At 48.8% G+C, this 25485-nt stretch overlaps 1 protein-coding gene and 1 non-coding gene across 5 annotated transcripts in view; one reads left to right on the top strand and one right to left on the bottom strand.

Annotated features, from left to right (window-relative positions):
- Positions 1–25485, top strand: part of ABCC1 (ATP binding cassette subfamily C member 1 (ABCC1 blood group)) — a 130393-nt gene that overhangs the window by 52489 nt on the left and 52419 nt on the right. For 3 of the 4 annotated variants that reach the window (XR_009559211.1, XM_030884056.2, XM_060285799.1), the window contains exons 6-12: positions 3200–3261; positions 5265–5396; positions 14815–15045; positions 15719–15896; positions 17192–17353; positions 20323–20415; positions 22512–22715. Coding sequence is in view for 3 of the 4 variants with exons in the window: in XM_030884056.2 (XP_030739916.1) it covers positions 3200–3261; positions 5265–5396; positions 14815–15045; positions 15719–15896; positions 17192–17353; positions 20323–20415; positions 22512–22715 (1062 nt within the window). In the remaining variant the exon portion in view is untranslated. The remainder of the gene's footprint in view (positions 1–3199; positions 3262–5264; positions 5397–14814; positions 15046–15718; positions 15897–17191; positions 17354–20322; positions 20416–22511; positions 22716–25485) is intronic. The other variant, XM_060285800.1, reaches the window with a different exon arrangement.
- LOC115867694 (small nucleolar RNA SNORA24) lies at positions 12292–12422 on the bottom strand. The gene has a single exon (XR_004045232.1). It is a non-coding gene; the product is annotated as a small nucleolar RNA SNORA24 (small nucleolar RNA).

Raw genomic sequence — 25485 nt, 5'->3', positions numbered from 1 at the left:
CTCCAGGGAATGCCCAAAAGAGCAGTTTTTAACTTTATAAATGTTGAGATGAAGATTGAATAACTCCACCTCTCCTTCCTCATCCTCTCCCCCCAATTTTATCATACTTTAAATTACATCAGTAATTAGTGTTTGCATCATTATAACAATTGTAAATATTGTTCACTGCAGACCTGTTTGAATTCTGTGTTTACATGTCCCTTTTTTTTTTTTTAATTGAAGTATAATTGGCCTACAATGCTGTAGGCATAGTGATCCGCCATTTCTATACATTTACAAAGTGATCATGATAAGTCTAGGTTGCTTTGTTCTTGACCCACAGCTGGGCTTGCCTGATTTTGAAACAATGCCAGGATTTGTGAGGCCCCTGTGTGTATAAGCCTGACACCCTGACAGTTTGCACCGGGCCTCTGTGCAGGTTAGAAAAAGGCATCTGGCCCGCTCTGGGTGGATGAGTTTGAGAAAGGCCCTGCGTCCTTTCAGCCAGTGCAGTCCTGCCGCCCCCAGGCCCACGACCAGCTGCACTTCAGCCCCCACTCGCCCCCTTGGCTGGGCTTCTTTGTGCAGGGCTGACTCTGTGTTGATGCCAAGACTGAAAGAAGGCTGGATTTGGAGGCAGAAGGCCCGCGTTTGAGTTCTAGTTCCTCCCCTTAAGAATCGCCATCTTTGGTGTCGTGAGGTCTGATGTAAGCAGGGGGCAGCCAACTTTTTCTGTAAAGAGGCAGATAGTAGATATTTTAGTCTTCGTAGAGCACATGGTCTCGGTCGCAAGTACTCAGCTCTGCCACTGTAGCTCAAAAGCAGATGTGGACAGTACGGAAATGAATGGGCATCGCCGTGTCCAAATAAAACTATTTTGCAAGTGGCCGGACTGTGGGCCTGACTTTGCCAGCCCTGATGTGAAGCGTCTGGTACAGTTCTTGGTGTGTCACGGTCTGCAGGAAATGGCGGACTTGTTACTGTGTTTACCGTTAGTATTCATGTTAATACTGCTGATGTCATTGCTTGAGCTTTTACTCTGCACCAGGAACTGTGGCCTAAGTACTTCACAGGTTTTATCTCATTTAATCTCATCATCACCAAGTAACTTGGCCCAGGCCCCTCAGTTAGTAAGTGGCAGGGCTGGGATTCAAACCTCCCTCTAACCACCTTGCTTCATGTTGCTTCACCCATGGACGCCCCCCAGCCTGGCTCCCACCCCCGCCGGGACCCTGTTTTGTTGTTGTTGTCACAGCTCTCACCGTGTATAGTTGTATATTTATTTGCATCTTGGTTTGCTTACTGTCCCTCTCTTCTGAGGCGAGAGGCAGTACGGGGCCGGGACCTCACTGTCTCTCCTGCGTAGCTCAGTCTTGGATGTATTTAGCCACCTCCTGGCATATAAGCAGATCCTCCCTCATTATTTGCTTAAGAAATAAATGAGTCATTGCCAGCTGTATCCCGCCCCCATCCCCTTCTCTGCCAGCACCTTAGGGAACTGGGCTGTAGTTGAAGTGTATTTGCGATTCCGTGACAACCCACCCACTTCCGGAAGAAAAGCCAGCCTACAAAGCAAATACCACCACCTGCTCCAGGAATAATGCTGCGGCCTTAGGTTGGAAAAATGAGGTCCCATGGACCTCATTCCACTTGTCCCTCCTTGCAGTCCCATGAGGTAGGCTGAGCAGTGGGACTGACCGCTTCCAATTCCCAGATGCAAAAACTGAGACTTTGGGGTGAAGGGACTTGCCCAAAGTCATTCAGCTAGAAAATGGCATAGCTGGGATTTGAACCCAGGGCCATCTGGCTTTAGGTTTGTTTAGAATGTAGGTCTGTGTGCCAGCTGCATCTGATTAAAGACATACTGATGCCAGGGCCCCAGCCCCAGAGAGAGTGATCTAGTTGGTCTGGGCTGGGACTCTCAGCACCTGTGTTTACAAAGCTCCCCAGATGATTCCCGGGCTGGTAGGACCGGAACCTCCCCATGCCTCATGGCCCCCAGAGTGAAACCTGGTGGTTCTCAGCCCAGGCTTCTTGTTTGACTCACTGGGGAAGATTTTCATGATGGAAACTTTCAAATGTGTACAAATGTGGACAGCATGGTATAATGAACGCCATGGACTATTTACCCTGCATCGCATGTAAACATTTCAATATGTATCTCTGAAAGATAAGGAATTAAAAAATTTTAATAACATTTTATTTTGAAATAACTTGACTTGCAAAAAGTTACAAAAATGGTAGAGTTCCTTCCCCAGCTTGACCATCTTCCTCAGGGGCGCCTTTCGTGACCTCTGTCAACTAGATCAGCCCAGTGAGATACCAGTGATCTCACTGGTAATATTGACTTGCCTTCGGGGTATGATCCTTGTCACAGTTGCGGTTTTGTACTTGTTCACGTGATCGTTTGATTAATGTCTCTCTCCGGACCCTGACTGTTTGGGGCTCACATTCTATCTCCGCTGCTTCTAGCTGTTGGCACCCCGGACAAGTCTTTTCATTTCTCTGCCCCTCCGTTTCTTTAACTACAAAATGAGGATGATGCTTTTACCTACTTCATAGTGTGGTTATGAAGATTAAATGAGTTAATTTGTGTAAAACATTTAAAACAGAGCTAGCTAGCAGAGAGTGTTAGCAGGTGGTGTTATTGCCCTGGTTTAGGGTTATGTCTGTTTGTCCAGATTTGTGTACAGGTGGCAGGCACATAGTAGGTGCTCAGAAAATATTTGTTGAATGAGTGAATGAATGAATGAAAGAAATAGGAATACTAGTAGTACCACACTTACGGTTCTGTGAGGATATGAGATCATGCTAGTACATCGTTGAGTGCCTGGCACATTGTAGATGCTCAATAAATATTTGTTGAATGGACAAATGAATGAACTAAAGCAGGGACAACAGTAGGGCCGTGTTTGTTGGGTTGCTGTGGGGATATAAGATAAGGCAGGTATGGGACGCATTGTACCGTTTTTACACATAGCAGACACTCAGGAAACAGTTACCGGGTAAAACTGGAGGAGCTGCCAGGTGTTTCTTTCCAGGCCACTGGTGCTCAGGAGGGAAGCCCTTTCAGGGTGAAAATCAGTGGCGTGAGAGTGGCCGCTGGTCCACTGGGAGGAAGAGCAGCCAGCTGGCTGCTCCCTGCCTAGAGCTGGCGTAGATGAGAAGTTTAACCATTCATTTCCCCTTTGCTCCCCACCCTGTGCTTTCTTTCCACTAGAATCCTTGCCCAGAATCCAGCGCCTCCTTCCTTTCCAGGATCACCTTCTGGTGGATCACAGGGTAAGTCCTGGTCCCCAAACCTCGGGCGGCTGCTGGGCCATGAGTGTGCCACTAGGGCCCCTGCTCTTCCTCCCTTGCCCTTTCCGATGGGGCTGTGTCCTGAGTGTGCCTCCCCTCGGCCGGGGTCTCAGAGACACTCACCCTGACCCCACGTTCATGTGATAAATGCATAAACCTAAACAGCTTGCACCTCTGTGGACGGCTTGGCCTGGGCAAGAAGCTGCACGCTCTTGGCTCAGCTTTGAATTTGGCTGTTTGTTTGCATTAGGTGTAATTATTGTTGTTGGCATTGTTTCCCCCCATGAGAAAAATAATGCCCGTGCACCGTAGGAAAAGTGGCTAAGAGTGTGGACCAATAGCAACAGAGCACCAGAGGCAGCCGCCGTCCACAGCTCAATACACCCCCTTCTCGCCCTCCTTTTATTTGCACATTTTTTTCTTTACATTGTCAGCATCCTACTGGGGATTATTAAAATCCTTCCCCCAACCCCCAAGCATTTTTCCTTGTCTTTATAAACTTTTTGCAAACATTGTGGGGTTTTTTTTTCCATTTAATATTTGTCTTAACTATTTTTCAGTTGCTGTTAAAGAACAGCGCTAGGACAGTGTAATTTGAATATGGACTGTAGGTCACGCCAGCCAGGCTCGTATTTCTGATTTTGGTCATTGTACTCTGGTTATATCAGAGCACGTCCTTTCTCTTAGGGGGATGCACACTAATATTTAGGGGTAAAGATGTGTAGAGTCTGCAACCTACTATGAAATGGTTCAGAGAAAAGAAATACTTCATTTTTTTTTTTTTTTTTTTGCGGTACGCGGGCCTCTCACTGCTGTGGCCTCTCCCGTTGCGGAGCACAGGCTCCGGACGCGCAGGCTCAGCGGCCATGGCTCACGGGCCCAGCCGCTCCGCGGCATGTGGGCTCTTCCCGGACCAGGGCACGAATCCGTGTCCCCTGCATCGGCAGGCAGACTCTCAACCACTGCGCCACCAGGGAAGCCCTGAAATACTTCATTTTATTACGCTTCGCAGACACTGTGTCTTTTACAAATTGAAGGTTGGTGGCAACCCTGCATCAAGCGAGTCTGTTGGCGCCATTTTGGGAACAGCATTCACTCACTTTGTGTCTCTGTGTCACATTTTGGTAATTCTCACAATCCTTCAAACTTTTTCATTATTATTATATTTATTATGGTGATCTGTGATCCATGACCTTTGATGTTATTACTAGGATTCGCTGAGGGTGCAGATGATGCTTAGCATTTTTTAGCAATAAAGTATTTTTAAGTTAAGCTCTGTTGTTTTTTTTAGACATAATGCTATTGCACATTTAATAGATTATAGGATAGTGTAAACATAACTTTAATATGGGAAACCAAAAAATTCCTGTGACCTGCTTTATTGCAATATTCACTTTATCACGGTGGTCTGGGACCGAACCCACAGCATCTCTGAGCTCTGCCTGTATGTGTTTGCATATGTATGTATCTAGAGACAGAGGCAGATACAGCACACTTAAAATGTTAACAGTTGTGAACTAGGTGAAGGGTAGACAGGAATTCTTTGTAAGATTCCTGTGATTTTTCTCTGAGTTTGAAATGTTTCAAAATAACAAGTTAAAATATTAGGTTTGCTTTTTATCATGAAAGTATTCAAACCGGAAAGACTAGTTTAATAAACCTCAATAAACTCATCACCTGATTTAACGATGGTTAATGCTTTGTCATATTCGCCTTAAAAAAATTTTTTTTAAGTAAATTAGAGCCATCTTGCTATTCCTCCTAAATATTCTGTATGTATCTCTAAAAATGAGGCTATTTTTCCTGGGTGACCTAACAGTAAAATTAGCAATAATGATTTAATGTGCCCACATGTCCATTATTCCTTATTGAGATATTCCTGAGTTGCGGCCGCCTTCGGTCGCATGGCCGTGGTGGCAGGGAGGGTCGTCGTCGTCCTCTTCCTTCTGACTCTCATCGCCTCACGCCTTGTGTTTCGGCCACAGGATGATGGTCCAGGGCTACCGCCAACCCCTGGAGAGCACTGACCTCTGGTCCCTGAATAAGGAGGACACGTCAGAACAAGTTGTGCCCGTTTTGGTAAAGAACTGGAAGAAGGAATGTGCAAAGTCCAGAAAGTAAGTGCCAAGCATCCTGCCCCGGGGAAGCTGGGCACTCACTGGGGCGACCCCATAGCTCCATCCTTCCACCTCTTGCTAGCTTCATGGCCCTGGGAGGGCTGCTTCCCTCCTCCGAGCCATGGTTTGCTCATCTGCAGAATGGGGTAGAGTCTGACGTGTAGCTAAGACAATTTGGGTAGGAAAGAAGAGAGAAAGATGTCAAGTGGGAGAACCATTTTGTTTGCCGTGACCTTGGCGCGCGTGTACCTGGCTGTGTGACGCTGCCCTTCCCGCGTCAGTCTCATTTTCCCTGCTTCTCTCCGAGCGTCTGGCATCCTGAACGTTCTTGCTGTTTTAAATGTTTTGGTTCAACACGCCACATCAACTACTTCTTGAGGTGTTCAGCCTAAGAACCCCCATTTGACAGTGATTTGGGCTGTACTGGATTTTTTTTTTCCAACAGCCTTTATTTTTTGGAGCAGTTTTAGGTTCACAGCAGTTCTGAGCAGAAGGTGCAGAGACAGGTGTACCCCTCCCCTGCTGTCAGCATCCCCCATCAGAGGGGCACATTAGTGACAACCCGTGAGCCCACATTGACACAGCATTGTCACCCCGAATCTGTGGTTTACATCAGGGTTCACTCTCGGTGTCCAGGATTTCAGACTCTCGCCGATGAGAGCTGCATGCCAACCCCGACCTCTGTCATCGGGTTATTTGGGGAATCAGGCCAGGGCCTCCCCAGCACATACCTTATTTCATCAAATCTAGGACGTCATCAGTTGTGCGATGCATCATTATTTTATGCACCAGTGAGAAAAAGAAATGGCTGCCGATTAAACCAGGACATGACGTTGACATAAGACGCATCCTGCGTCCAGAGGGGCCGGAAGAGGAATCACGAGGGATTTGGTGGCAGGGGACGGCGTCATTACTTCTGTTGTCGTTACGGGGTTGGGCCTGTTGTCCACCTCAGAGAGCTGGCTGACGAGAGCCCAGCCTGGTGTGTGGCCCCGCAGAGCAGCTGGCCTCCCAGGAGAGAGGCCCAGGCTCTAGGTCTGATTCCTCACCCACTGCAGCAGTTCCAGGTCTTCACTCAGGCCGAGGCTGTGGATGGGAATGTGGGCCATCTGTGCTGGCCACCAGGACATCAGCAGAGGACTTGAGAGGCTGTGCCGTGGCCCGTTCGGGGTGGCCACGGACGGAGGAGAAGTTGTCCCTTGGGAGGTGGATTGAGCTTGAGCCTCTGTGGTTGGGCGTTGTGAGGAGATGGCCGGTGCTCTGTGCACACACGGCTCTGGCAGGGTCCCATGTCTGTGACCCAGTTGGAGGTTCTCAGGCAGAAGTGGGGTCTCTGGTTTCCTCCGGCCTGGCCTGCAGCCTCCTTCCTGATGAGAAGGCTGCGTCCTCAGCTTGAGTTACCCGAGCCTCGCTGACTGCTTGGCTCCGTCTCCTTCCCACGTTGGGTGGCAGGGGATGCCCACCGTGCTGTCCCGTGGGGCTCACCCAGTGAGCCGGTTGCTGCAGATGTTGTAGGAGGGGCTGGCAGTGAGGCTTCGTGGGAAGAGGACTGGCTGTACAGCATGAAGCTTCATCATGGGCCTGGCCGTTCGTTGGTTCGTTCAGCAGATGCAGTTGATTACTGCTGATATGCTGAGTGCAGTTTAGGCCCTGGGGGTTCAGAGAGTGGAACAAGATAGACAGGCTCCTTGTTTGGTGCTACTTACATTCCGTGTGGGACACAGGGAGTTGGGAGTCAAACACACACTGTTGAGAAACTTTGAAGAGCCTTAGTGTGATGATGAGGTTAAATAGGGAAATGAGGGTGAGAGTGACTGTGGGAGGTGATGCAGGTTTGGTGGTCAGGGATGGCCTCTCTGAACAGAGATTCGTGTCAAAGGAGGGAGTAAGCCGCGTGCAAATGTGGGGAAAGGGCTTTCCGTTTCACGGGAACAGCTAGTGCAAAGGTCCTGAGGTAGAGGTGAGTGTGGCATTCTTATGGAGCAGCAAGGGGCCCCATATGGCTTGAGTGGAGTGAGAGGTGGGGAGAACAGGAGGAGATAAAGTAGGAGAAGTGTTTGCAGGGATCCCATAGGCTATGGTACTGGCTTAGGGGTTGATCCCAAATGCGGTGAGAAGACCGCTGGGTTTTACACAGGGCAACGGCATGTCTGGAGTTCTGTTTTATATCAACCAGTTAGGCTGTGCTGGGGAAGGTGGTTTGTGGGGCAAGAATAGGGGCAGATGGGTCAGTGGCTCTGTTCCCAGAGGCGTGAGCCACATCCGGCCCTGTGACCCCTGTGGGCATGGGTGGGGAGGGGAGAGTCCTGTGCTCTGGGCTGCTGGGTGCCCCAGGGCTCCCGGGGAGCAGGTGACTGCGGCCTGGGCAGGGCTGCCTTGGCTTCTTGGCCTTCGGTCTCAACCTCCCCCCCCACCCCGCCCCCAGTTCTTCTCCTCACCCCTGAGTGGCTCCTCTCAGGAGTCAGGTCTGAGCTGCTTCCCCTGCTCCCCTGACCTTTGGGTTTTAAAATCCAGTGCCTCACTGGTTTTCATTAGATGATTTTGAGTTTAACAAAATGGAGTAGAAATTTCTCGACTTATGGCCTCGCATAGGTTAAGGCCATTTAGGACTGTGGTTCCTGATGGAATGACTATAAAATGGTTTGGCGGCTCTGGAAAAGACCTGGGCAGTTTTTTTTAAAAGTTAAATAGTTATGATACCACCCAACCATTCTACTGCTAGGTGTACACCCAAGAGAACTGAAGACATATGTTCATAAACTTGTACAGGGATGTTCATAGCAGCTTTATGTGTGATGGCCAAGGCTGGAAGTAACCCAGACAACCATTAACAAGTGAATAGATGTGCAAATCACAGTGTATCCACGCAAGGGAACACTTGTGAGCAAAACAACAGAATGAACTATTGGTACACTCAGCCACATGAAAATCTTTAAATAATTACGCTGAGTGAACGAAGCCAGGCAACAGTACATACTAGGTGATTCCATTTATATACAGTTCCAGAAAATGAAAGCAAGTCTGTAGTGATGGAAATCAGATCAGTGGTTGCCTGAGGTAGGGGGAGGTAGTGAGATGGGAGGAGAAATTTCAGAGAGGAGAGCTCTTTGGGGGTGATGGGCCTGTTCATTATCTTGGTTTCCCTGATGGTCTGACAGGTGTGTAGATATGTCAGAACTCATCACATTGTACACTTCAAATGTGTGAACTTGATTTTACCTCAGTTATACTCCAATAAAGCAATATATAAAAAAGCAGTAGTGTTTAAAGGAAGGGCGACCATTTTACTTAATTGTGTCTATTTCATAAAGGAGTGCAAGCAGCAAATAACAAACAAAAACAAAGAAAACAAAATGCTCCAAAATACAGGTGTTAAGCTATGGTTCCCAGCCTTTCAGACCCATTACCCCCTTGAGTAATAAAGATATTGTTAACACCTCCTTAAATGTACTTGAATGAAATATATAAAAATAACCCACTCATGTATCTTACTTTAAAAATCAACAAAGTGTTCTTGCTCAACTTTAACAGAGAACTAAAAGGCAAGGGATTTTTAATAAAACGTCATCCATGTATGTCTGTGTGTAAACGCTCAGGCACATGCTAGAATAGAGAATGAAGAATCGCTGAGTGCTCGTAAGTGGAGCCTTCTCTGTGGCAGCAGCAAATCCTGACCAACCCAGTCTTGCGGTTGTGGAGATCAGAACCATCATCACCCTCACGGACAGGGTTTTGCAAAGTGGTGATTCATGCTTGCCAAATTTCTGAACAGAACTTAATTTGCACACTGACTGCATTTCTGAAAAAAATCGAGGTATATTTAAACTTGCAAAAAAACCCCAAAACACTCTGTGTATGGATTTATGCCAAAGCTGGAGTTAAGAGTGTAGATTTAGGTGATTTGGGGACTTCCAGTTGTTAGTTGTTAAGTTCAGTTGTTAAGACTCTGTGCTTCCACTGCAGGGGGCGCGAGTTCGATCCCTGGTGGGGGAACTAAGATCCCACAAGCTCTCGTCGGTGGTGGCAAAAACAAACAAATAAACAAACAAAACCCCCCATAGACTTAGGTGATTTTAGTAGGCTCTTCACCTACATGGATGCCTGGTAGGGTCTTGTTCCTTTGGGATGGTCCTGTACTCAAAGAGGGTCTGGTTTCTGGCCCAGTCATTGTGACATCAGAGGGTGAGAAACCCCCTTGACAGCCTGTTTTTTTTTTTTTTTTTTTTTTTTGACAGCCTGTTTTTGAGAAACAAAAAGCACTCTACGACAACAACAAAAAGGGAAAGAATGATCTTGAGTCGTTTGTATTTGTGCCCAACACAGTCAAAATCCTGTCAGGGCTATACTTTCCTTGCGGGACTGGAGGGGTGGGAGCGGGGAGGTGACTGCCATGCCCATCTGTGGTTTCCAAAACTGTTATCCCGTATATTGTGAGCTCTGAGGAGAATGAAAATGTGCGTTAAGGGTGTAAAGTCCATTCTCTGCAATTGTAGGTCAAATCTGCCCTTCCGTATTATACGGGGTATCATGGATCAAAGACAGTGCTCAGAGTACATCCAGAAATTTTAGTTTTAATTGAGCTGTGATCTTTATAAGTTTGAGGTTTTTGCCTTTGCCTCAACATTAGAGATCTTATTTGTTTAACAAATGACAAACAAAGCCTGCAGTAGCTCCTCATGGCCCTTTGGTTGGTTCACGCACCTCCCAGTCTGCTCTCTCAGCCCTGCTCTGGTTACTTGGGGTTCTTGGAAGGGCTGCCTCACCTCTTTTCAAAATCCCTTCGTTCCAGGCCTTGCTCATCCTGTTTCCCCTGCCTAGAGCACCCTTTCCCTCCCCAAGTGGACTCGATCCCTCATCATGCAGGTCTCAGCTTTGATGTCGCCCTCTCCAGGAAGCCCCCATGATAGCCCCCCTCACACGGCTGATCTGTTTCTCTCACGGGGCTGCTCGATGGTGGGGCTCTCCCCAGGGCCCGGCCCAGAGCAGGGCATTCGTGGAGGAGAGAGCAATGGGCACCTTTGCCCATATCGAAATCCCCTGGGTGAGCAAGTTCCTTTTTCTTCCCAGCCTCCAGCTTCCCCACCCCTTCCTGTTCCCCTGTCCTGAGCAGTTTTCTTCTGACTCAGACCTTCCCTCTCCAACTTTCCTTTCTTTCCCAGCCAGACCATTCAGGTGCCCTGCTGTCTTCCTCACCCTCCAGGAGCGCCAGCTTCCCTTGGAGGGCTCTTGTTCACTGGGTATTTTTTCTCTCCTGACTCGGCCGTAGCTGGTCCCTTCCACTTCTCTAGACCCCTTCCCCCCAGGCCTGAGCCTTCCTCCTCTCTGCCCTCCTGAGACCTTCTCCCTGGCCCTTTGGCCGCCCATCTCCTGGCCACAGAAAACAGCCTGGGTCAGTGGCAGCCCAGGCAGGCCCAGGCCCAGGGCCAGGGCCCAGCTTAGGACGTGGTGCAGAAAATGAATGCGGAGGGGGGAACGACTCAGCCACTCCCTGCCCCCCGGTCCTGCCTTCTTGTCCTCCTTTCCAAGAGGGCATGTGTGTGCTGAATGAAATCATACTAAAAATCCCCGCCAGAATCCCAGCTTCAGGGGAAGTCAGTAAAGTGAGCAGGGAAAGAGTTTACGCAGTGACACTGACAACACGAAAAATAGAAATAATCCTCTGTGGTTGGTGGAATGACCCCCCCCCAAAAAAAAAGATGGCCACATCCTGATCCCCAGAACCTGTGAATATGTTACATGGCAAAGGGACTTTGCAGATGAGATTCAGTTCAGGATTTTGAGATGGGAGACTCTTCTGGGTTATTGGGGTGGGCCTGATGTCATAATCACAAGGGTCCTTATAAGGAGGAGGTGAGAGAGAGAAGATGCTGAGCGGCTGGCTTGGAAGGTGGAGGCAGGGGCCACGTGCCCAGGTGTGTGGGCTGGTTTTTTTTTTTTTTTTTTGGCTGCGTTGGGTCTTTGTTGCTGCGCGGGCTTTCTCTAGTTTTGGTGAGGGGGGGCTACTCTTTGTTGCAGTGCACGGGTTTCTCGTTGTGGTGGATTCTCTTGTTGTGGAGCATGGGCTCTAGACGCACAGGCTTAAGTAGTTGCAGCATGCGGGCTCAGTAGTTGCAGCACATGGGCTCAGTAGTTGTGGTGTGCGGGCTCAGTAGTTGTGGCTCGCGGGCTCTAGAGCACAGGCTCAGTAGTTGTGGTGCACGGGCTTAGTTGCTCTGTGGCATGTGAGATCTTCCCGGACCAGGGACTGAACCCATGTCCCATGCATTGGCAGGCGGATTCTTAACCATTGCGCTACCAGGGAAGTCCCTGTAAGCATCTTCTAGAAGCTGGAAAAGGAGAAAACAGATTCTCCCATGGAGCCTGCAGGCCCACCTTAGATTTCTTTTTTCTTTTAATCTGTACAAATCAAGCATTTTATTTATATAGCAAGGAAGCACTCCTTTATTCTCCATTTAAATACCGTACTTGAGATTTAAAATGACAGTCGGTGGGGCTCCCCTGGTGGCGCAGTGGTTGAGAGTCCACCTGCCGATGCAGGGGACGCGGGTTCGTGCCCCGGTCCAGGAGGATCCCACGTGCCGCGGAGTGGCTGGGCCTGTGAGCCGTGACCGCTGAGCCTGCGCGTCTGGAGCCTGTGCTCCGCAACGGGAGAGGCCGCAGTGGTGGGAGGCCTGCGTACCGCAAAATAAATAAATAAATAAATAAAATAAAATGACAGTTGGCAGTGTACTACAGGATGCTAAATAAGACTTCGTCCATATTGCTTTAGATATCTTGATATTTTGTTATATTTTCCATCATCCATTGGAACAATTAGTTCAGCTTCCTAGAAACATTTGAACAGTAGTTAGATGTTTGCCCAATAACCCAGTACCCTCCAGGTTTTTGAAGTGAAGAATGTTACTTGCGCCAGTCAGAATCTGATACCAGTTAAATAGTGACAGCTTTTCCAATAAACAAGAATGTGCTCTTCCATGGCTAGGAAGGGAGACTTCCACAGCTGACAGGTCCCAAAGATACATGGAGCCACCTTAGATTTCTGACCTCCACAGCTATGAGATGTTAAATTTGTGTTGTTTCAAGCCACTGAGTTTGTGTTAATTTGTTGCAGCAGCCGTAGGAAATTCTACACCTTCACCCAGACTTTAGATTTTATTCTGGATGCGGTGGGAGGCCAGCAGTGGCGCTGAGGTTGGGGTGATGCACTTTAGGAGGATCCCACCGGCTGCCGTGCAGGGACTTGGTTGTTAGGGACCGAGAGTGGAAGGAAATGGGGGGAGTGGGGAGGAGGCCCTGGCGATGGTCACTTGCATGGGTCAGAGGCTGTGGCGATGGAAAGCGTGGATGGATGACTGCACACATCCCGGGAGTGGGATGGACACAACACGTGCCTGACTAGAGCTGGGAGCGTGGAGGAGAAGGGTTCAGGGATGATTCCCATGTTTCTGGTCCTTTCCTGGGGTGAGGAGCATCGAGGGGAAGGATACCGACTTGACAGAGCCCAGACCAGTGCCCACGGTTTGGAGTGGGGACGGAGGAGGGCGTCTCCTCCAAGGCAGGTTGGGAGGCTGTGGTCTCCAGGAGGGCGTTTCAGTTGGTCCAGATGGTCAGATGTGGCTTAGATGGGAGAGGCAAGAATCCCCTGTGATTAAACGATGTTCAGTGAGCTCATGCAGTGGACGATTGTGTCGGGTGGACGATGGGGATGAAGCTTGGGTGCACATTTCAGGGATGGAGCCCACGTTTGGCCTTTTGAGGAGGTTGCTTTGACTGCATTTTGGGAGAGGGAAGCTGTATGTGTTGCTACATAACAGGTCACTCCCAAACGTAGCAGCTTTAAATAAGAATGAACATTTACTATGTCACACAGGGTTTCTGGGTCGGGGGTCTGGGATGGGTCTAGCTGGGTAGTTCTGGCTCAGGGTCTGTCATGGCTGCAGTCCTCTGAAGCCTTGACTGGGGCCGTGGATCTGCTTCCACATTGCACATGGTTGGTAAGACTGTGCTGGCTGTTGGCAAGGTCTCACCATGGGGGCTTCTCCAGGAGGCTGGTGGAGTGTCCTCTTGACCCGGCAGTTGGCTTTGCCCAGAGTGAATGATCCATGAGAGGGCAAGAAAGAAGCCACAGTGTTTTCTGCAACCTAATCTTGGGAATGACACTCTGTCTCCATCATTTCTGCAATATCCTGTTACAAGTGGGAGGGGACTTCACGGGGGCATGTATGAGGGTTCCGATCTCTCAACATCCTTGCAGACCTTGTTGTTATCTGACTTTTTGATGATAACCATCCTAGCGGGTGTGAAGCAGTATCTCATCCTGGTGTTGATTTGCATTTCCCTGATGACTTAAGATGTTAAGCAACATTACATGTGCTTACCCCGTTCGCATGTCTTCTTTGCGCCTTTTACGGTTGGGTTGTCTTTTTCTTATTGATTTGTAAGAGTTCTTTATTTGCTCTAGTTACAGGTCCCTTATCAGAGTTTTGATTTGCAAATATTTCCTCCCATTTTGTGGGTTGTCTTTTCACTTTGTTGGTGGTGTCTTTTGAAGCACAAAAGTTTTTGATGAAGTTCAGTTTATTTTTTCTTTTGTTGCTTGTGCTTTTGGGGTCGTATTTAAGAATCCATTGCTAAATCCAAGGTCCTAAAGTTTTGCCCCCTCTGTTGCCTTCCAAGAATTTTATAGTTTTAGCTCTATGTTAGGTCCTTCATCCATTTCGAGTTAATTTTTGTATATGGTGTGAAGTAAGGGTCCAACTCACTCTTTTGCCTGCAGCTATCTAGTTTCCCAACACCATTTGTTGAAAAAACTATTCTTTTCCCATTGAACGGCCTTGACAACCTCGTCAAAATCAATCAGATTTATTTCTGGATTTTTAATTCTGTTGCATTGATCTCTGTATATGCTCAACCTCATGCCTGTCTTGATTATGGTTGTTTCATAGTAAGTTCTGAAGTCGGGAAATGTGAATCCTCCAACTTTGCTTTTCTTTTTCAGGATTGTTTTGGCTCTTTTGGATCTCTTGAGTTTCCATATGAATTTTAAGATTAGCTTCTCCATTTCTATAAAGAGCCAGCTAGGATTCTGATAGAGGTTGCACTGAATCTGTAGGTCATTTTGGGGTTGGCACTTTTTTCTGCCTTTTACCTGTATTAAGTCATGTATAGGTGAGGTAGGTCCTACTATTTCCCCATTGTACAGATGAGGAAACTAAGGCCTAGAGAGGTTAAGGCACTTGCCTAAAGTCACACAGCTGGCCAGGATCCTGAGTCTGTGGTCAGAGTCACCGTGCTAAGCTGCTTCTCTGCAGCGACTGGTTTTCTTTGGCTAGGCCTCCCTGTTGGGGGGGCCTTCTCCTGGCCGGTGGACTGAGTGTCTGGCAGACCCCACAACTGCTCCTTGCTCCTTGTGTTCCAGACAGCCGGTGAAGATCGTGTACTCCTCCAAGGATCCCGCCAAGCCGAAAGGGAGTTCCAAGGTGGATGTGAACGAGGAGGCCGAGGCTTTGATCATCAAGTCCCCCCAGAAGGATTGGAACCCGTCCCTGTTCAAGGTGTTATACAAGACCTTTGGGCCCTACTTCCTCATGAGCTTCTTGTTCAAGGCTGTGCACGACCTGATGATGTTTACCGGCCCAGAGATCTTAAAGTAAGGCCTCTTCCCTCTCAGCCGGGCAGCTCTTCACGTCCTTGACCTTCCACTTGCGACACCCTTCACCCTCCCTTAGGGTCACGTGGCATGCTCCCGAGGGCACGGGGCCAGGCCGCTACCTCCTTACCTGCTTTGCCTGATGCTTTGCTTTAATACAACCGTCTTAATTAAGGACACGTTGGTTGCAAGTAACAGAAACCTTACCAAGCTCCCCTGAAGCCAAAAGGGGGAAGATAGAGGATTATCTTGGGAAACCAAAAGCAGGGAAATGTCAGATTGCATGAAAGCTGCAGCCTAAACCCGGAAAGGACGTCATCTCTCTTTACCTCCCTCCCTCCCTGCTCCTGTCTGTCTCTTTGGTGCCACATGTTCATTCTCTTTCCCTCCCTCTGCCCCTTGTGCTCTCTACTTGGTCACTTTTGGGTGATGAGGCAGAGCAATCAATGCGAGAAGCCCGGGGCTGCGCGCCCTGCCGTGATTACTACCCCCCACCCCCACCCCGGCATGGGCATCTCCACGTGGGTTGGGCTTCCCGTCCATAACACTGGCGTTGAGAGTGCCTGCCTTGCCTGGCTCAGGAGAAGGTCACCCGCGGAAGCCAGAGGACCTGTCCCCACGTGCACGCATTTCGCGGTCTTTGACGTGGGGCTCTGTCCCTGCTGCCCCACAGGTTGCTCATCAGCTTCGTGAACGACAGGAAGGCCCCAGACTGGCAGGGCTACTTCTACACGGCGCTGCTGTTCGTCAGCGCCTGCCTGCAGACCCTCGTGCTGCACCAGTACTTCCACATCTGCTTCGTCAGTGGCATGCGGATCAAGACCGCCGTCATCGGGGCTGTGTACCGGAAGGTGGGCCCGTGGCTCCCGCTGCTGCCGCGGAACCCGTGGGGGCTCGGCCGGGTCGCCTCTCAGGCCCAGCTTCTGGAGCAGTGGCATGATGGTGGCCTGAGTGGTCGCGGGCGGCAGGGAGCGACCATCAGGCCTGAGGGCTTAGCAAAGCTGATCCCGAGGGCGAGCCTGCGGCGTGTCCAGGGCCCTGGGGTCAGCATGTCCGGGGCCCTGGGGTCAGCATGTCCGGGGCCCTGGGGTCAGCATGTCCAGGGCCCTGGGGTCAGCTGCGGGTAATTGAATTTCTTAGATGGCGCCTGATTTGGGGAGATCCAGGTTTGAATCCGTGCTGTGCTGCCAACAGTCTGTGTGTGAGTGTGTTCTAACCCTCCATCTGAACTGAGCAGATGGTATGTTCCTTGGGTGACAGATACTCAGCAGGTATCTGGGCACGGACAGCCTTACAGGACCTGGATTACCTCCTCGGTCCCTTCATTTCTTAGCCTCTGGGCCACGTGGGTTAAGAAGAGACTGTTCAGCAGGTAGTCAGGAAGGATGGACTTGATCGTGGGCTCTCAGCCCTGCCTGCAAGTTAGACTCACCCAGAGAGCCTCAGAAACTTCCAAGGACCAGGCTACACCCCAACCAACTAAGTCATGATCTCTGAGGGTGGGACCCAGGCATCAGTATTTCTAAAACTCCCCAGGTGACAGCGTGAAGCCGTCGAGAGCCAGGATGAATGTGTGTCCCTCCAGGGGATGTTTGGCAACGTGTGGAGACATTTTTGATGGTCATAGCTGGGGGTGGGGGCGTCTAGTGGGTGGAGGCCCCGGATGCTGCCGAACATCCTAAAAGGCATAGGACGGGCCCTCAAAGAATTAGCCTCAAATGTCAGTAATGCCAAGGATGAGAAACCCTGGCTGAGACCTTGGTCCTTCAGGGTGACCTGGGGACCAGCAGCGTCAGCATCTCCTGGGGGCTTGTTAGAAATGCAGAGTCCCTATTCCAGTCCTACGATAACAAACTCCCTGGGGGTGCGTACACACTCAAGTGTGTGAAGCCCTGGTTTAGGCGACCTCTGAGGTCCCTTCCATACTGAAGAGCTCAGGATGGGGAGGCAGTGAGTGCTGTCGATAAGAGAGTGGACTTTGTGATGAGACATATGGGCTGGGAAGGCAGATAAGCCGCCAGGAGAGGAGAAAAGAGCAGTGGCCTCTCGACTGTTGAGCTGTCTCCTTCCTCCACGTGGGCCCGGAGGGAGGGCGCTGGGCCGTCGCCTGTCACACTCACCCTCTTTCCCTCTCCTTTGTCTCCAGGCCCTGGTGATCACCAATTCAGCCAGAAAATCGTCCACCGTCGGGGAGATCGTCAACCTCATGTCTGTGGATGCCCAGAGGTTCATGGACCTGGCCACGTACATTAACATGATCTGGTCAGCTCCTCTGCAAGTCATCCTTGCCCTCTACCTCCTGTGGCTGGTGTGTGTTTGATGTCATTCCCGTGGCGCGTGGGGAGGGGCCTCCATGTGTGGGCATTGGGGGCGAGTGAGTGGGTGTCAGTGATAAGAACCTCTGTAGCTCGCTGGCATTTCTTGCCGTCATTCACATTTTATTTTCTGGCCTGTCAGCCAGTTCCTGGATATTTTATTCCTTTCTTCAGTTGTTGGGTTATGTTCTCTAGGGTGGCATGGTATTCATTTGCATTTGTCTCTTCTTGACAGTGTATGCAGTTAACAACCCTATGACATACATTGTATTTCTCCCTCTGTATCCTCCCAAATGCTAACCAAACTCATTTATTCACAAGTCCCAGGTTATGTTGGTTGAGTCTCTTGGTTGCAGGGGATAGAAATGCATCTTAGAGTAATATAAGCAAATAAAGGGAATTTTATGGGTGCATGTAACTGAAAAGTCCAGGGTCTGGCTTCAGGTAGGGATGGATCCAGGAGTTCAAGCAGTGCTGTAAGAATTCAGTCTCATGCTCTTATCATTTCTTAGCCTTGTGTTTCTCTGAGTTGACTTCATTCTCAGTGGGATTTCTTCAAATGGCTTCCATAGTGTTGGGCTTATATCATCTTCACAGTTAGTGGTGCCAGAGAAAAGAGATTCCTTTTTGCATTCCTCTTTGTCTCAGCCGGGTCCCAGGGGGCACTCTGATGGGCTCGGCACAGTCCTATTCACATCCCTGAGCCAATCACTGTGAAATAGACAGAGTTCTCTGATGGGCCACCCTGGGTCACATGCTCTCTCTCATTGTGGAAGGGGTGGAGGTGTGATTGACAGCCCTTCCACACGGGGAAGGGCAGTTCCCAAAATATAAAGATGACAAGCAAAGATGCTTATAGCCTAATATGTGCCTTATTCTGTTCTACTCTTGGGGCTTTGCACGTGTCTTTCCTTCCACCAGGAATTCCCTTTCCTGTTTCCTCCCTACTGATGGAATCCCACCCAAACTTCAAGCCTGTGACAAATGCAACTTCCACTGATTCTTTTTCCCTCTCAGTTAGATGGACTTCTTCCATCTAGCAGATGTCTTGGGGCATCTGCTTCCCCAGAAAGTGCTGCTATAGAACACTTCTTTTAGAATTGCCTTCAGGGTTGATTTGTGATCCACTACAAAATTGTTTTTTTTTAGATGAGAGTCGCTGAATGTGTTACTGATATCTGGGGCCGGATAATTCTTCCTTGTTGAGGGCTGTCCTGTGCATTGTAGGATGTTTAGCCGCATCCCTGGCCTCTCTCCATTAGATCCCAATAACACCCCACCTCCCCTCCCCCACACTCCCACCACCACTTGTGACAGTCTCCAGATGTTGCCACATGTCCCCTGGGGGAATAGTCCTCCCTGGTTGGGAACCGCTGCTTTAGACCAAAACCAGGGTTTCTCTATTTGACAATCAAGAACATGACATAAGATAATGGGGGACAGCGTGGCTCTGAAATCAGGCTGCCTGGGTTCAGATCCTGCCTCTTCCAGACCTTATTACTTAACGTCTCTAAGCCTTGGTGTTCTCATCTGTAGACTGGTAATAATAAGGGAACCTCATCATAGTGATGTTGGAATAATTGAATGAATTAGCACAGGTAGTGTTCCCTGAACAGTACATGGTACAGCGACGTGCTTGGTATCTTTTAGTTACTATGATTTGCTCTCAGAATTGATTCCCAATGCTTTCGATTGTTGGTAGAAATCACCTTCATGCTTACAGGTGGATTAATCTTCACTGGGCAGAGATCCGTCACAGAAACAAGCGGTGGCAGCATATTTTTGGTAACTAGGACTGGAGACCCCGAGGGTGACTCCTTGGAAGGGACTAACACGCTTACCCTCTAGTTCCATCCGTCTCAGCTAAGCAAGTGTGCACTGGACGGACTTCGTAGGCTGTCTCTTTTTATTTGTGTAACTTGGAAGTTGAAAAATGTTGATCTGTATCTTGTCTCAGTCATGACCACTTAACCTTTCTGAGATGCAGTTTCCTTATCTGCAAATGCGATAATAGAACAGTCTACAGCATCTTATCTACAAGTCCTCAAGTTAAAGAGCTCTGAAAATTGAAAGTTTTTCTTAACTTATTTGGTGGCAAGATTTGACTTGAACTGATGTGTGATTTATAATTTTGATTATCCCTCTCATGGGAATATTCCTATTTTGCTACTGAAAAAAATCATCGCATTTGCTTCTGGAGCACTGTGCCAGGGCCCTGTGGAGGTGCGATATACAGGCATATCTACCTGTGTCAGGGGTCCCCGAGATCCCACCAGGTTCGTGATTTGCTAGGAGGACTCATAGCTATCATTTACTACAGCAAGATTAGCAAAGTTCGGAGGGAACCAAGGACAAGCTTCCAGGAGTCCTCTCCCCCTGGAGTCACACAGGATGCACTTAATTCCCCAGCAACGAGTTGTGACAATTGTGACAGCACGTGTGAAATGGTACCAGCCAGGGAAGCTCAGGAGAGACCCTGTGCCCCGGGATTTTTATTGGGGGCTGGTCACACCGGCAGCCTCTGCCTGGCACAGACCAAACTTCCAGACTCCCAGAGGGAAAAGGGGTTAATCAGGAGAAACCAGCGCAGTGAGTTCATGCAAACAGCTTAGGCGCAGTGAGTCACTCTTACCAGTTCTGAGAATGGTGGGAACCCTCCCAAAATCCAAGCACCTTGGCGCCAGCCAAGGACCTTTGAACGAGATAAGCCGTCAGGTGGGCCATGTTCACTGTTTTCTGCTCCACATCCTGTTACCTTTCTGAAATCCTTAAGCTCTCATTTGCAAAACTCAACCTGGTCCCAAGGGTTTCGGATAAAGGATTGTGGCCTTGAACGTTCTTACAGGGTTTGTGGGACCCCAAAGGATGCTCCCGGATAAATCTGAAAAGTAATGTGCCTACACTGGGTGGCTCAGCCCGTGGAAGCCCCGTGCTAAGGCCTTTGTTCTTGTTCCTTCCATAGAACCTGGGCCCCTCCGTTCTGGCTGGAGTGGCTGTGATGATCTTCATGGTTCCCCTCAATGCAGTGATGGCCATGAAGACCAAGACCTACCAGGTAGGGGGTGTGTCTGCACAGGGCTCCAAGCTGCACCCCTGCCTAAGGCCTTTCCACTTGGGTGTTAGTTGAGTTCCTTCTGCACAGACCTTGGGGGTCTCAGCCTTGTCTGCCTGTGGGAACCCCCTGGGGAGCTTTAACAAATGCTGATGCCTAGGCCCAGTTCCAGGGATTCTGATTCATCTAATGTGGGTGAGGCCTGGGCATTGGGAGTTTTTAAAGCTTCCCAGGTTATTACATTGGGTCGCTGAGGTTGAGAGCTCCCGAAATAGTTAGACCTCACGGGCCAGTGACTGAAGTCCCATCTGTGAGCCTCCAAGAGATTCCTTATTTCCCACGGGTGTATTCCTTTCTGTGTGTGTGCATTTTCAAGAGCTGAGCAAAAATCACCCCTTGCTTTTCTCCCCATTTCCTTATGCTGGTCGCAGGGTTAAACTCTTTATTTTCAGAGATACTTCGTATTTTTTAAGTTTTTAAATACTCAAGTAACAGAGTGAATGCCTTTTCATTATAAAAGGAAGTTCAAATAATACAAAAGTATATAGATTAAAAGGGCACGTCCCTTCTCTGTCCTCTTTTTTTTTTTTTTTAATTTTATTTATTTATTTATTTATTTTTGGCTGTGTTGGGTCTTCGTTGCTGCACGCAGGCTTTCTCTAGTTGCGGCAAGCGGGGGCTACTCTTCCTTGTGGTGCGCGGGCTTCTCATTGCGGTGGTCTCTCTTGTTGTGGAGGACGGGCTCTAGGCATGCGGGCTTCAGTAGTTGTGAAACACGGGCTCAGTAGTTGTGGCACGTGGGCTCAGTAGTCGTGGCTTGCGGGCTCTAGAGCACAGGCTCAGTAGTTGCGGCGCACGCACTTAGTTGCTCCGCGGCATGTGGGATCTTCCCGGACCAGGGCTCAAACCCGTATCCCCTGCATTGGCAGGCGGGTTCTTAACCAGTGCGCCACCAGGGAAGCCCCTCTTCCCTGTCCTCTTAACACACTGAAGCAAATCCTTCTAGAACTTTTGATGTGTTTATATAGAGATCGGACTAACTCTATAGTTAGGCTTGGTGTGTATATGTGTGTGTGTGTCGTGGTGTTATCACCATATATATTTTAACACAAACGGGGCTGTTTGGCAGAGTGATTTTATCGTCCGACACCATGCCTGGGGGATCTTTCTGCAGCATGCCATGTGGTCTGACTTCATTGTCTTGAACTCGTGCCTGATGGTCCATAGCAGAGACAGGCCAGAGTTCATTCCTCTGCTCCCCCACTGATGGCTGTTTATGATGTGCCTGTGGAATTTCAAATGAGAGAGCTTGGCCGCGCTGGTGATGCCGAAGGAGAGAAGAGTTGCAGGACGTGGGGCTGTTGGAATGAGGTTTGGGGAGAAGGGAGGAGACGCGTGGGAGGGGCATGGGGCTGTGTCGACTCTTAGCCTCTTCCCTGAACGGCCCACCTCTGAAATGGCTTCAGTCTCTGGCTTTGACCTCATGTTGCTTAAACTGTCCTCTTCTGTGACCCAGGAATGACATAACACTTAATGATAGGGTTCTCGTGAGCAGAACTAAATGCACTTGAAAAGCTTAGAAAAGTGCCTGGCGTAAGGAAAATGCCAGGTGGCATTAAAAATATTTAACAACTCTGCAGCATGGGCACCCAAATGGTCAGAACCAGTGCTAGCTGGTACAGAAACACTTCAGCATTTTAACAACTGTGTACTGCCTGAAAAGCAATAAAGAAAATAAGAAAATGGAAGAAAAAAAAATATCATCTCTCGGTTTAGATCAGCAGAGTAGGGCATGTGCCCCTTCCTCCCTGGATACCTGAAAGGTTTTTCTTGCCTCTCTTCCTCCCTTCTGAATTTAAGAGGTTTCTCTGATGTCAAATTTAATGTGATTCGAAGCAGTTTTTTTTCCCTTGAAAAAAGAATCCCTTGGAGTGCTCTCAGGGTCAAGAGTTAGGGTTCATAGGGATTGCAGGCCAGCTTTCCCACCCTTAGGACGGCCCATTTTTAATAGGTGGGGTTGTTGAGTGTTGGTCTGATGCCAGGGCCAGAAGTGAGCAGCCGGCCCCCAGGTGTGGTATTGACTGCTCCTCTCTTCGAAGGTGGCCCACATGAAGAGCAAAGACAATCGGATTAAGCTGATGAATGAAATTCTGAATGGGATCAAAGTGCTAAAACTTTACGCCTGGGAGCTGGCATTCAAAGATAAGGTACTGGCCATCAGGCAGGAGGAGCTGAAGGTGCTGAAGAAATCTGCCTACCTGGCCGCCGTGGGGACCTTCACCTGGGTCTGCACACCTTTCCTGGTGAGTGAAGCCAGGTTTATCCTGGCCCACATTGTTTGATGTTTTATTGTGTTGTCATGCCTAAATATTTTTCAGAAGTCACTGTTTCAGCAAGTCAGCAAGGCCTTCTCCAACCACTCCTTTTTAATAGTGCTACTCCCACCTTTTGTTTTATTCACAGCATTTACAGCTTCCAGCCCAGGGATACTCAAAGTAGCTAGTTCAGGAACTGTTTGTTACAGGTTCACGATAAGATGAGAAGTTTGTGGTGGAATGTAAACTTCTGCTGTCTGCTTCCTTCATTGAGAAAGTCTTTTTTTTTTTTTTTTTTTTTTTTGGCTGCGTTGGGTCTTCGTTGCTGCACACAGGCTTTCTCTAGTTGCGGCGAGTGGGGGATACTCTTTGTTGTGGTGCGCGGGCTTCTCATCGCGGTGGCTTCTCTTGTTGTGGAGCACAGGCTCTAAGCACGCGGGCTTCAGTAGTTGTGGCTCGCAGGCTCTAGAGTGCAGGCTCAGTAGTTGTGGCGCACAGGCTTAGTTGCTCCACGGCATGCGGGATCTTCCTGGACCAGGGCTTGAACCCATGTTCCCTGCACTGGCAGGTGGATTCTTAACCATTGCGCCACCAGGGAAGTCCCGAGAAAGTCTTGCTAAGAAAAAAAATGTCAGCTGAACTACATGCATGCTTGTTGCCATAGTTGAGCTACATTATGGTATCAGCTCCTTATCTACTGTCATCTGGTCACAAACCGCAGATTGGCAGTAACCTGTGGACCACACTTCAAGTGGCAATGCCAAACATACTCTGAAAGTCACCTATTATTTCATGAATTGTCTGCCTCTCTCCACTAGAATGTCAGGGATTTCTTCTGTTCACTGCTGTATCCTGGTGCCTAAAATGGTGCATAATAGGCGCTCAACAAATATTTGTCATTCACTGAAAAAAAATTCAAACTGTACAGAAAGTTATGAAATGAAAAGTATATTGTCCTCCCCTCCATCTGTCCCTTTCCTCCAAAGTGACAGTTTTGTATGTCTTTTTAGGAAAATTATGCATATAGATATTTTAAAAATATTTGTAATATATTCAAATGGACTCATACTTACATGGTGTTCTAGACCTTTGGACTTGATATGTAATCTCTCTCAGTTCATGTGTTCAGATCTGCTTCATCTTTTTTTTTTTTTTTCCCCCCGGTACGTGGGCCTCTCACCGTTGCGGCCTCTCCCGTTGTGGAGCACAGGCTCCAGACGCGCAGGCCCAGCAGCCATGGCTCACGGGCCCAGCCACTCCGTGGCATGTGGGATCCTCCCGGACTGGGGCACAAACCTGTGTCCCCTGCATCGGCAGGTGGACTCTCAACCACTGCGCCACCAGGGAAGCCCTGCTTCGTCTATTTTAATGATGTGTGCTTGTCCAGAGCATGGATGTGCTGTAGTTGACTTAACCCATCTCTCGTTGCTGGCCTTTTAGGCTGGTCCCTCTTCTTTGCAGTTATGACCCACATTGCCCTGAATGTTCCCATATACGTGTCTTGGGGTACTGTAATGGGTCTACCCCTAGCTGGCCAACTTTGAAAAGTTTAAAGACAATAGTGTGAGTTAACTGTTTTCCAAAGCTGGCCCCAAACCAGGAGACAGTATGGACTGTGGAAACCCTTTAAGCTCAGTTGACAGTTGAGCATGGTTATGGAGGACTTCAGATCATGCCCCGCCCATGTTTATTTTTTCTCTCTGTCTTTATATTATTAACTATGTCATTCTTTTTAAAAAATGTTGTGCTAATAAGTATTACTTAGCTATGTTGGCAAATATATATTCTTATGGGAAGTTCCTATGACTAAAACCACACATTTTCATAAATTAGAAACAATTTTCTGTTCGGCTGCCATCCGCTTCATCACAGCGGAGTTGCAGGTGGAATGTTGAAGGAAACTCCTGCCTTTTCAGTGTTTGTCAAAGTGTATCCATTCTGACACTGGATTTTTTTAGGCTCAGCTTAATGTCTCCCAGAGTCTTAACCGGAACACAAGGCAGTGTGGTGGAAATCAGTGATGCTCAAACTTGTGTGGGCCTCCCAGTCACCCGGAGAGCTTGTTAAAATGCAGCTCACTGGGCCCCACTCAGAGTTTCAGATCCAGTCGGTCTAGGTGGGCCCGGAGTATTTGCATTTCTGACATGTTCCCAGGTGCTGCTGATGCTCTTGGTTTGGGATCCACGCTTTGTCCTCAGCAGTGGGGCCCATGGACCAGCAGCACTGGCATCACAGGGTTGCTTATTAGAAATGCAGATTCTCGGGCCTCACCCCAGACCAGGCTAAGACAGACCTGAGTATTAGCAATCTCCCCCTGGGTAATTTGTATGCACATTAAAGTTTGAGAAACACTGGGAAAAAGGAGGAGTAAGCAAACATTTCCTGTATAGGACCAGCTAGCAAGTATTTTGGGTGTTGAGTCGTGCGACCTCTGTTGCAGCTGCTCATCTCTGCCGGTGTAGTGCAGGAGCGGCTGTGGATAACACGGAATGAATGGGTGTGGCCGTGTTCCTGTAAACATTACTTTATAGACACTGAAATCTGAATTTTATACACTCTTCATGTGTCATGAAATATTTTGATTTTTTTTTTGATCCTTTAAAAGTATAAAATCCATCCTAAGCTCACGGGCCCAGACACAGATGGGTCGACCACAGGCCATAGTTGGCTGAGCCCTGGCTTAGAGGAATGGAATGTTTTGCTGAGAGTCAGGACCCCTGCTGAATTCTCCTGCCAGCTCATGGTGTGACCTGCAGCG

This window comes from Globicephala melas, chromosome 15 (genome assembly GCF_963455315.2).
Source record: "Globicephala melas chromosome 15, mGloMel1.2, whole genome shotgun sequence".
Lineage (NCBI taxonomy): Eukaryota > Metazoa > Chordata > Mammalia > Artiodactyla > Delphinidae > Globicephala > Globicephala melas.
The sequence above is the reverse complement of the archived record's forward strand: the minus strand, read 5'-3'. Positions and strand labels throughout refer to the sequence as shown.